This window comes from Myotis davidii, unplaced genomic scaffold (genome assembly GCF_000327345.1).
Source record: "Myotis davidii unplaced genomic scaffold, ASM32734v1 scaffold299, whole genome shotgun sequence".
NCBI classification, from domain to species: domain Eukaryota; kingdom Metazoa; phylum Chordata; class Mammalia; order Chiroptera; family Vespertilionidae; genus Myotis; species Myotis davidii.
In genome coordinates, this window is record NW_006293088.1 from 2,589,629 (window position 1) to 2,601,293 (window position 11,665).

Sequence of the window (11,665 nt, forward strand, 5' to 3'; positions counted from 1 at the left end):
GGATCCCACCTGTGCACGAATTTGTGCACTAGGCCTCTAGTAATTAATAAATAGTTATACAAAGAATAAACTCTGTGTTTCACATACTCACAACTGTATACCTTTAGCCCCACCCTGTAGTTGAGGTAATACCATCTGTTGTACCAGAAAACCCTGAAGTCTCAGTGGCTTGCCTCTAGAAGTTTTTTTCTTATGTCTCACCTTAGGTGGAGGTGAAGGTGGCTTTGGGGTCTTGGCTCCATGCATTCACTCAGAGACCCAGGTTCTGAGATCTGGCTTCCCTGTTTGCCCTGGGGCATCACCATCCAGTGAGCAGACCAATGAGTGCAAGTGAGAAGTCACCCAGGAGGTTTCTGTGGACCTGCCCTGGGGCGGTGTGCCTCATTTCTGTCCACATTTCTTTGTACAACCCCTAGTCACATGCTCACATGGAGTTGTAGGGGAGGTTGGGGAAAAAATGTCCTCCTGTGTGTCCAGGAGGTGAGCCCCCCACTCTGCAGTGCCTTTCTTGATCGTGAAACTGTCAGGCGAGGCTTAGGACAGGGGCCCTGCCAGTCTGGGGAAATCAGAAAGCATCACGGACCAGGTGGGGGTCAGGGAGTGAGTTGGCCTGTGGGCAGCTCTGCCCTGTGGGAAGCCAGCAAGGACAGAAGCAGGAAGATGAATGAACTTGCTCATTTTTTTAAAAAGTACTTGTCTCTTTTAAAAAATATATTTTTATTTTGATTGATTTTTTTAGAGAGAGAGGGAGAGGGGGAGAGAGAGAGAAATATCCATGTGAAAGCGAAAAATTGATTGGCTGCCTCCTGCACACTCCCTACCGGGGATTGAGCCCACAACCTGGGCATGTGCCCTTCTGGGAATTGAACCAGCAACCTTTCTGTACCCAGGACGATGCCAGGGCTGAACACGCTCACTTTTGTGTCTCACTTGACACTGGTGAATGCAGGCTAGAGTGAGGGTGGAGGCGTGGAGGGTGCTGACCAAGGACCTTTAAGCTTTCTGAAAGTCCCTTATGATACCCCACTGTCTCCATAGCTTGACCCCTGGGCTGAGGCCTGGCCCGAGTCTAACCCAGCTGTGAGGGCCCTGGAGGTTTAAGTATAGTGACCCCCAAATCCAGCTGCCCTTGGAGACCCTCTTCAGAAGTCAGCACTGACAGCTTTGCACACCCACACTCACACGTGATCATGAGTACACACCCAGCACTCCTGCAATGCCCGCCCCTCCTGGCACACACAGGAGGCTCATGCATACCCCCTGCTCACACTCCTGAGCACACTGCCTGCCTAGCACTTGCCACATCTGTCTACCTTGGTCACTGCCCATAGGCTTGCCAACCCTCCCAGGACCTAAAGGACTGACCAGCATCTTCTTACCACCAACTCTGGTTCACAGCTGAGGCCTGAGCTTATCTCATACCCTAGAGAAGGAATGTCCCCGGGGAGGACCCCAAGACTCACGGTGGCACAGCCTGTAGGCCATAGACCTTCCCACGGTGGCCTCCAGCTTGGCTCCCAAGCAGCCGGCCTTCAGCCTGGTCCCCTCTGGTCTTAGCTCCCATTGACCTTACCCCACCAGGGCAGCAGCAAACTGTGGGACCCGGTGAAGGTGTCCTCTGGGCTTGAATATGAGCCTCCAGCTACAGGTACCTATGTTGTGAGCGCCAGTTACCTCATATCCCACCAGTTATCTCTGGGCTTAAAACTCCCCCAGGAAGGAAGCTTCTGGATCCTTCTTGGGTACCAGCTCTGCTAAGGGCCAGAAGGGGAGAGTAACCCAGGTCCTCCCCACAACAGGACAGGGAAGGCCAGCCTCCTGGTTAGCACTGCTCCACTCAGAGAATCTCTCATCACCCACCTTCACCCAAATCAAGGGTCAACAATTTTCCTTCGCCATCTCCCTGAGAAAGAACGGAGCAGGGAGGAAATGGGGCTGGGGCCAGGCCCAATGTGGGGATCCCTAGGTTCCTTCCATCACATGGCTGGGCCCCAGCTGATGGCTGTCCCTCTGCCTAGGCTGGCAACATTGCCAACACCTGCAGCACTGCTACTGACCCTCCTCTTGGGCCAGGTCTGCACCTCACTGGCTGAGCAGCTCACCAGGAGGGGTGAGTGAGGGCAGGGGGTCGCGGTGGTGTCCTGGCATCAGTTGGGAACTCAGAGCTGGCAGCTCCTGCATTGGTGTCACCAGCCGGTTATCTCTGGGCTGGCCAGGGGCACATGGTTGGTACCAGGCTGAGGTGAGTAGGGGACAGAGCATATGAGATGACTTGATGGGTTGTGCCAGCCCCCTTGCACCCAATAGAACTGTGGCCAGCTCTGCCCTTTGCCCAGAAGATGTACAGAATCCAGCCCCTCCATGGAGATGCCTTCACTTTCAAAGTCTTCATCTTCCAGTTTATCCATTTCTGTTCCTCTCCCTTCTATGTGACATTCTTCAGAGGCAGCGAGGAGCCCCTCCCCTCTGAAGCTGTTGCCTCCCACGGAGGTGATCCAGCAGAGCACAGCATCCTTGAGCCTCCAGACTTTTCTCTATCAGCGTCTTGTTGACCTTGAAGCTGGTCCTTGATTTCCCTGGGCTTCAGTTTTCTCAACTGGAACACACGAACTCTTCCTGGAGCAGATGTGAAATTCTAACACCTGCATTCATTTACTCACTCCTCCCTGGGCGGCCCAGACCTGACCCCCGCCCCCCGCCCCCCACCTCCTAGTGCTGCAGGTTGGGGTCATTGCCATCTCTGTCCTGGCCTTGCACTGAGCACCCTGGACTGGATGCAGGGGACCCAAAAGTAAGCCAGAGCTTTTCATTCCCTCGGGAGCTTCCAGTTTTTAACAAGGACTGGTTAGGAGTCCTGAAGGGCTGGGCTCGCAGGAGGTGGTGTTACTGTGTAAATTGCCCTTGTCATTTGGTGGGAATGGAAAGGAGAATCATCCAGAGAACTTGTCCCCTGCAGCAGGACACCCGCTTCCTGGGCCATTGGCTTCTCAGGGGTTTAGCAGTAGATGTGGGCCATGGTCCAACAGGCCCTTGGGAACTAGTGGCCCTCTGGAGTTAGTGGGGAGGAGGCAAGTCCCCCCAGCAGCCCTGTCACCAGCATTAGCTCCCAGTGAGCAGGAGGCCAGAGGATCAGGAACATAGTGGGGAGAGGGCAGGCCTCCGCATGGAGTTTAGCTGTGACCTGGCGCCAGAGCAGGAGGGCACATGGCCCACAGGTGCAGTGATCTACAGGTTTGTGGGACACATTCCCCCTCCCTGGCTGCAGTTCAGTTTCATCGCCACCCTTGTGATGGCCTTCCCACTGGCACCCCTGTTTGCCCTGCTCAGCATTGGGTGGAGATCCCACTGGACACCCACAAGTTCGTGTGTGAGTTCCGGCCGCCAGTGGCTGAGCAGGCACAGGGCTCTGGGATGTGGCTGCTCCTGCTTCGGTCGCGGTCAGTGCGAGTGTGGGGCAAAGGAGTGGAATACAGGCTCAGGAGCAATGGAGACCGGAGACTGGGAGGGAGGCTCAGGAGGAGGGAAATGGAGGCTGGAGCTGGAAATCCGGGCAGAGATTGGGAAATAGAGGCAGAGAGCTAGGACCCTGAGGCTTAGGCTCATCCTGCCTGTGGGAGTGCCAGGAGGGAGTGAAACTGGGCCCTGAAGACCTTCCAGTCCTGCAAGCTCTCCCCAGCGCCTTCACCTGGGACTGCCAGGTCTCCTGTACCGGTAGGAACAGCACAGCCTGGCGACCGCACCTCCAGCCTACCTTGCCAAGGGCAACCACGCCACCCAGTAGGTGGCGTTCCCAAGGGCCTGTGGGACCATGGCCCATATCTAAGGCTCAACCCATGAGAAGCCAACGGGGTATTTCTGGTCCAGGAAGAGGGTGTCATGCTGCTGGCCTAGCTGAGAGGGCAGAAAGCGGAGTCTGGGGAACGGATGAGTGGGCCGAGCTGGAGGCTCAGCGCCAGGCCTCTAGGGCAGGGGCGGGGGAGCCCGGAGTGGAATCCAGAGCCTGGCAGCACCCCGCGTCCTCCGCAACCCAGGTACAGGTCCTCCACTCGGGGGAGGGAGCCTCACTCTCTTCTACCGGAAGCTGCTGGCTGTGCGCTGGGCTCCATCAACACCTTCGAGGTAGGCTCAGCGTCCGACAGACCTGGGTTCAAGTTCAGGCTCTGCCGCCGACGGGCTGCACACGGGGAAATATTACAGAATAGGATCTATTTCGTCGGATCGGTACGAAGATTCTGTGTCAAGCGCTTGCACATCGTACGTGCTCAGTGAGTCAGTATCACCACCACCACCATTATCTCTCGGCAACAGACCTGGAGGAAGCGGGAGCATGTCCCTCAGCCTTGCCCTGCCTCTCACAGGGTCCTGTGTTAAGGGCTCTAATGATATCTCTGCCTTCGGACAAATGACAACTTGCTTACGTTTCGGTTCCTTCATTTGTAAAACGGGAGTAGTAGTTGTGTTTGCCTCCCAGAGTTGTTGTGAGGATTAAATGAACCAACACCCGGAAAACCCTCAGCAGTGTCTTGCACTCAGTAAGCCTCGTGAATTAAGGTTGCTCGGGAGTCATTCTCTCCTTGGCCCCCGCTCCTCCCCAGCACGTGGTATTCTCCTGCGCCTCCTCGCCTGGCTCGTGCCAGACGTGCCAGCCGTTCTGGTGACCGAGGTAAAGCGCCAGCGCTACCTGGCTCAGCCGGCGCTGGGCAACCGCGAGGTGCAGCTTCGGTCAGAGGGTCTGCGGACCCTGGCCACGCCCCTCTCCCAGACCCCGCCCCTCTACCCCTGGCCACGCCCTCTGGCCACGCCCCTCTTCCCGCCCCGGGCCTTAGCTCAGCTTTCTTCCCCGCCTCCGGTTTGTCCTCTCCAAGAGGGAGGATTGGACCGCATTACCTCTAATTATCTCCTAGCCCCGCCCACGCCACGCCCTCTTTTAAATATTATCTGGGCGCGGGTCTTCTCTGCTCCGTCTGGGGCAGCCTGCTCAGCCTGATCAAGTGGTGCTTTCTGTTCGCTGCAGCAGAAGCTCTGTCCCAGAGCCCAGGCGGCAGGAGCGAGTGAGGCAGGACTGCCCTTCCGGGACCCTTGGTCCCCAAGGATGCTCCTTTCATGACGGTTCTCTGCTTCCGGCCCGGGGTCTGGACAGTACCTTGGCCAGCGTCCTCGAGGTCACCCGGAGCTGGGATGAGAGAGTTAGAGTTCCCTGAAGACCCCCAGTCCTGCCCTGCCTCCCTTTCTCTGTCCCCTGTCTCCTGCCCTATGTGCAATGCTGGCAATAGACCTCCTTGCGCCCCAGCTTGGTGACTCTCCCTGGACACTGTCCCTATCACCTGTGTGCAGTGTCTCCTCACTATGGGACGATGCTGGGGGGAGGGGGGCAGGCAAGAGGAATATGAGGGAGTGGAGGTACCTACTCATTTTGAACTGAATGGTCACTAGTTGATAGGGGGAGAGTTCACTGGGGCCTGGGGCCTGGACGCCCTGCCCCATATGTCCATTAAGGCCTGTAGTGTATGAATAATAATAAAGGACTTAGTTGGGTCAGCTGAGACACCTCCCAGCAGACTTTCAAACCCTTCGCCCACTTCAGTGATGGTGAACCTATGACACCTGTGTCAGAGGTGACACGCGAACTCATTTTTTTGGTTGATTTTTCTTTGTTAAATGGCATTTAAATATATAAAATAAATATCAAAAATATGTCTTTGTTTTACTATGGTTGCAAATATCAAAAAATTTCTATATGTGACACGGCACCAGAGTTAAGTTAGGGTTTTTCAAAATGCTGACACGCCGAGCTCAAAAGGTTCACCATCACTGACCCAGCTGGTCGTCCCCAAAGCCTGGCGCGGCAGCACAGGGCAGTGATTAAAGACACAGGTTGGTGGTGGAGTCATGCAGACCTGGATTTTGAATATCAGTTCTAACTCTTAGTAGCCGCATGACCTTGAGTAAGTTATTTAATCCCTAGAGCCTCCATCTCATCATCTCTGGGATACGGACTTCATAGAGCTAGTGAGAGATTTAAATTGGATAATGCCCATTACAACCTGCGCAAGCTTCATGTCCTCATCTAAGAAGTGAGAGCTGTAACAGTATCTGGAACAGCGAGTGCCGGCACATAGTGAATATACAGTAAGAGTTATTAGCAACACGAATATTAGTAGGTATGTACATATTCATGTATGAAGTGCCTGCATGCTCAGAGGAATAGCAGGTAGCATGAGGGAGAAAGCAGCCTCCCCTTCCCCAGGTTGGGAACATTGCATGCCAGGCACAGAGTAGGCCCTCCTTCCCTGGCACTGGTTCTGCTTGGGCTATTTGAATAGGTTTATGGAGGGCTCATTGGGTGTGGACTAGAGTCTGGGAAGACTTCCTGGAGGAGGAGGCTGTTAGAGATGATGAGATGGGTTATTCATGAGGAGTGGTGATGCTGGAAGGACTGCCGGGATGATGGCAGATGCATCACATCACCTACCTTCATGATTTCCATCTCCCAACCATAGAGATGAGTGTTCCCATTTTATAGATGCTGTAGCGACTCAGAGAGGTCAGCTCACCAAGGAGTTCTCAAGGTCCCTGAGGAGTCCAAGGTTTGAGAGGCTCCCTGCGAAGGCCCCAGGATGCTCCCCAGCCCAAAGGAAGTCTTGAGCAGCCTCACATTCGGGAGGCTCTAGAAGAAGGTGACCTGTCTCCTGAGAGGAAAAGCAGTGCCTTCCCATCTTTAGGGTGTCGGTCTGGGGTCCTTCAGAGCCTCTCCTGGGCATAGGACTCCCATTGTTCCAGCCCCCCTCTTGTACCCCAGACTGGCCAAACCGGTTCTGGGGAAGGGGGGCGGGGAGCAGGCACGTTGAGACAGCCGCCTGCCCGCCTGCGAGGTTCCCTCCGCCTTCACCTCCCCCCTCCCTGCCCCACACAATACCCAGGAGCTTGCATTGCCCGGGCTCAGGGGCCATGCTGACATCGCCCCCTGAGGACCTGGCTGCAACCCCAGAGCCCCCAGGGTGGCCTGGAGCCCTGGACCGGGCCGGAGGCTGGACCGGAAGGAGCTCCCTGGCTGAGGTAGGGCCCCACCCGGCTGCCAGCAGCCCATCCTTCTCCCGCCAGTCTTCCAGAGGGAGTCCTTTGTGCTGCCCGCCGCACTCACTGGGGCTTCCTGGGGCTCCACAGCCTGCTGGGCCGGGATCCCCTTTCCAGCCATGACCTTCCGCTTGGCTTTGTCCCTTTAGGGGCTGAGGGTCCCTACTCCTCTGGGCACCAGGGCAAGGGGCACCAGGGAAGGGGCAGGGAAAAGCTGGGCACAGGAGGCCAGAGGTGCTTTCCCTGGACTATGGTAGTGCCCAGGGACCCTCTCTGCCAGCCTTGCCAAGTGGATCCGTTGTCCTGTGATTAGCAGTGCCCACTGGATGGACCCTGGGCCCCTGACCATCCTTCTCATCCTGCGGAAGGGCCTGATTTACAGATGGGGACACTGAGGCCCAGGGACAGACTTGCCTAGGGCCACACAACTTGTTCATGTCCACACTGGGCCTTGAACCTTGGCAGGGGTTTTCCCCTGCGGGTTCCAGAAGGACTGTGGCTGGCCGAGTGGGCACTAGAGTCTCCTGCAGTCATGTCTTGGGCAGGTAATATCCCTGCTCCCTTGGCCAGTTCTCGAAGCTTTTTTCTTTTCCAGCAGAGATGAGCTACACACAATATAAACACAGCTCTGCCCATCCTGGGTCCCCAGCATTGAGGTAGAGTGGAAGGTCACAGGGCCAGCAGCCGAGCTAGATGGGTCATTCCTGTTGCCACTTGGCCTGGACCCTGGCTTCCCCCCTAGAGACCTGCCTCCAGCCTGTCTCCCCCGAGAAAGCTTTCCACCACCCAGCCTTCTCCCCTGAGGCTTCAGGAGGGGTTTTCCTGCCCCCAGGGCGCCATGTTTTGCTCATTTATCTCTGCAACTGACAGGGGAGTGGGTGGTTCCTCCCTGCCCTTCAGGAGCTTGCAGAACCCAAGTGGAGAAAGTCTCCCAGGATACAAGGAAGCGGGGGCATGTGTGTGTTCTTCCATGTGTGTTCTTGCATGCATGTGTTCTTCCATGTGTGTGTTCTTCCATGCGTGAGTTCTTGCATGCCTGTGCCCACAGAAGCAAGTGTTGAGGGCTTCTGGTTCCTGGAGAGACAGAGATCTGAGTGGACAGTGGTCCCCTGTCCCCTGCCAGATGCTTCTACAAAGTAGAGTATGTCTCACCCTCACTGCCTCAGTTTCCCCATCTGTGTGATAGCCCCTGACTGGAGAAAGACTAATAACACTCTGAAGAATGACTATCAATGACAAAGCTCCTACTATGTTATCCTTAATTCTCATATGAGTGTTTGGCATGACTATCCTAGTTACCAGATGAGGAAACTGAGAGACTTGCTTAGATGGACAGAGGTTTAATATACAAGCTAAAGTGCCTGACTGGCATGGCTCAGTGCTTGAAGGTTGACCTATGAACCAGGAGATCACAGTTCGATTCCCGGTCAGGGCACATGCCTTGGTTGCAGGCTCCATCCCCAGTAGGAGGTGTGTAGGAGGCAGCCAATCAATGATTCTCTCTTATTGATGTTTCTATCTCTCTCTCCCTCTCCCTGCCTCTCTGAAATCAATCAATCAATCAATAAAAAAAGAGCTGAGAGGCTGGGTGCAGAGAGAGTGGGGTCCAGTCACAGATGCAGCTGTCCCCACTGGGTCCTCTCTCCCTTCCTCCCAGGGTCACTGGCACGGTCACCGGTCACCGTTCCTCTCAGGCCAAGGCTTTCTCCCTAATCTCTGTGTATTGGTCCCTAGATATTTCAGTCAGAACAGTTAGTGCTTACTTCCTCCAGGAAGCCTTCCTGGAAAGCGCAGGTCAGTCGAGCCCAGCACCCTGCTCTGATGGTCCCTCTGGCTCTGCTTTTGCCAACCTGGCTTGTAACTGTGTCCGTTTTTGGCTTCCCCGACTGGACTGGCAGCCCCTCAGGGCACGACATGTTCCTCCATCTGGCTCCCTGGGTTTTTCTGGGCTTCACCGTATCCGGTCTGTCTGAGATTGTCAGCGTCACTGTCTCCATCTCTGCGTCCCCGACTGTCTCAGCACTTTGGGTCTCAGTGTCTCAGCTGCTGCTGAAAGGGCTCCCTTTCTCCAGGTCTCTGTTGCCGGGGCCTCCTGGCCCTGCCAGGCTGGGCACTGCCCTTTTGGCCTGAGGGGCCTCTGGGGATGGGGGGGTCTTCGCTGCCCCGCCTGCCCACAGCGAGGCCAGGCTAGGGTAGGCCCCCGCCCAGCCGCTGCCTGCTCCCTCCCTCCCTCCCTACCGCTTGCCTCACCACAGGGTTTGATGAATCAAACTCTTTGTCTGGGTGGGATCTCCCCCAGCCAGCTGGGCAAAGAGAGGGCTTCCCCTGCCGGAGCAGCGGACCATCAGCAGCAGCCTCAGCTGGAGAGGTGAGGGGCGCAGGAGGGCCGCCGGCAGAGGGCCAGGGCTGTGGGGGCTTGGACCCCTGGGTCATGAGGCCTGTCCCGGGGCTTCAGCAGCCTCCCTGGGGTGACTTCCTATGCAGGGAGGACCCGTCCAGCCTGGCCTGATCCTGGGGCTGGGAGCCGGGGTGGGGAAGAAACCCTTCTCGCCCCAAGCTGGGGGGGCTGGGACCCCTCCCTGTCCTGCTCCTGGGAGTGCCCAGCCTGATTTGCCTGGTGGCGCGCCTGCCAGTCTGTGACTCTCCCAGCCAGCTTGGCATGGGTGTGGGCACCACTCAGCACGGAAAGCTGCAACTCTGGGCATGGGCAGGGAGATTGGGTAACACCAAAGCCAGGACTTCCTTGGCCTGCGTGTTTGTGTCTGCATCCTGGTGCATGAGTGTGAGTGGAACAGGAGTGGGAGAAAGCTGGAGTGGACATGTGAATAGCGGACGGGCCCCTGTGTGTGAAAATGTGTAGTTGTGTAAAGAAGTGTGTGAATGTGTGAGCCTGTGAATGTGAAAGGTCTGAGCGTATCTGTGAAGTTGTGTATGTCAGTGTGTGTGTACTTGGGAGAAAATGCGTGTGGATGTACGTGACAGTGTATGCATCTGTGTATCTGCTCATATGTCAACGTAAGAAAATGCACAAGGTGGTTAAAAGCACAGATTCAGAAGCTGGACAGCCTGGGTTTGAATCCCGGTTCCACCATTCACCAAGTACCTCTGCGCCCCGCTTTCCTCACCTATAGGATGGGGATAATAATAGCATCAACTCAGGGTTGTTGTGAGGATTAGATGAGATACAATGTATAAAGCTCCTGGCCTGTCATTCATTAAATGCCATGTAAGTATTAGCGATTCCTATATCATTAGGTGTGTGAGCGAGCTGGTACACATGTGTGTACACATGTCTACATAAGGGTTTGTCCAGGCCTCCAGGACGTGGTGGCTTCCTGGCCAGCCCTGCTGTCCGTTGTCTGGTTCTGATATCTTCTCCCCTCCAGGCCCAGGTGACGGGCAGAGCAAAGGAGGAATGGACTGTGGGCCGCCTGCCACCCTCCAGCCCCACCTGGCTGGACCACCTGGTACTGCCTGCCACCCAGTAGCTGTGTGCCAGCAGGAGAGTCTGTCCTTTGTGGAGTTGCCCGCCCTGCAGCCCCCAAGCTCTGTGTGTCTGGATCTCTTCCCTGTCACCCCAGAGGAGCTGCAGGCTCCTGGCAGCCGCTGGTCCCTGGGGACCCCTGCTCCTCTCCAAGGGCTGCTATGGTCACCGTCCCCAGGAGTCCCAGACACCGAGATCTCTCCCAGTGGGGGGATGCGGCCCAGCAGGGCTGGCAGCTGGCCACACTGTCCTAGTGCCCAGCCCCCACCTCTGGAGGGACCCTGGGGTCCCCAGCACCCACAGCCTCAGCGCCGAGCCAGCCATGGCTCGGAGAAGAAGTCAGCCTGTGAGTCACTCTGGGTGATGGGGGTGGGGGGTCGGGGTGGCCCAGGGGGGTGAGTAGGGGAGAGGTTGCTGGCTCTTTAGGACTCTTAAGCCCCAGAGTCCCCCCAAACAGGCAGGATGAGTGGTAGGTTTTCGTGATAGGGACCCGGAACTCAGGGAGACGGGGAATGCCTTGCCTGCAGTCACAGCAAGTGAGTGGCTGTCCTGGGCACCGTGGCCCTTTGCCCACCCTTTGCCCACTGCAGCCAGGCACTGTGTTCCCTCTGCCCCTCTTGTTGATTTCATTTCTCGGGGGACCAGCTCTCAGCAAACGCATTGCCCTTTCACTTGGGCATGTTGCCTAGACGCTCAGGGCCACAGGGCAGCGGCAGAGAGGAGGTGGGAGAGACCTCCGCGGTCGCCAGCCTGTGCTCTCACCCCACCTGCAGGGCGCAAGATGCGGGTGTACCAGAGCGAAGAGGCCCCTGGCAGCGCCGAGGCCCACGCTGTCTTCCTGGAGCCTGGCCAGGTGGCAGAGCCGCCTCTGAGCACAGAGGAGCCTCGGCCTCTAGAGCTGGCGGGGCCCACCCGAGGGGGCCTGGAGGGGCCCGAGCGGAGGCGCTTCTCGGCCTCTGAGCTGATGACCCGGCTGCACTCTTCCCTGCGCCTGGGGCGCCACTCCGCAGCCAGAGCGCTGGCCCAAGGGGCAGGCGCTGGAGCAGCCCGGGAAGGTACCTGCTCCTCCCCTTGGCCCTCAGAGCAGCCCGGGAGCCAGGTGCTGGG

At 57.0% G+C, this 11,665-nt stretch overlaps 1 protein-coding gene across 1 annotated transcript in view; it reads left to right on the forward strand.

Annotated features, from left to right (window-relative positions):
* Positions 1-10,269: 10,269 nt before the first annotated feature.
* ARHGEF19 (Rho guanine nucleotide exchange factor 19) overlaps positions 10,270-11,665 on the forward strand; it is an 8,546-nt gene continuing 7,150 nt past the window's right edge. Inside the window, exons 1-2 of the mRNA XM_015565931.1 lie at positions 10,270-10,904; positions 11,332-11,613. Of these exons, the coding sequence (XP_015421417.1) occupies positions 10,490-10,904; positions 11,332-11,613 (697 nt within the window). The 5' untranslated portion in view covers positions 10,270-10,489. The remainder of the gene's footprint in view (positions 10,905-11,331; positions 11,614-11,665) is intronic.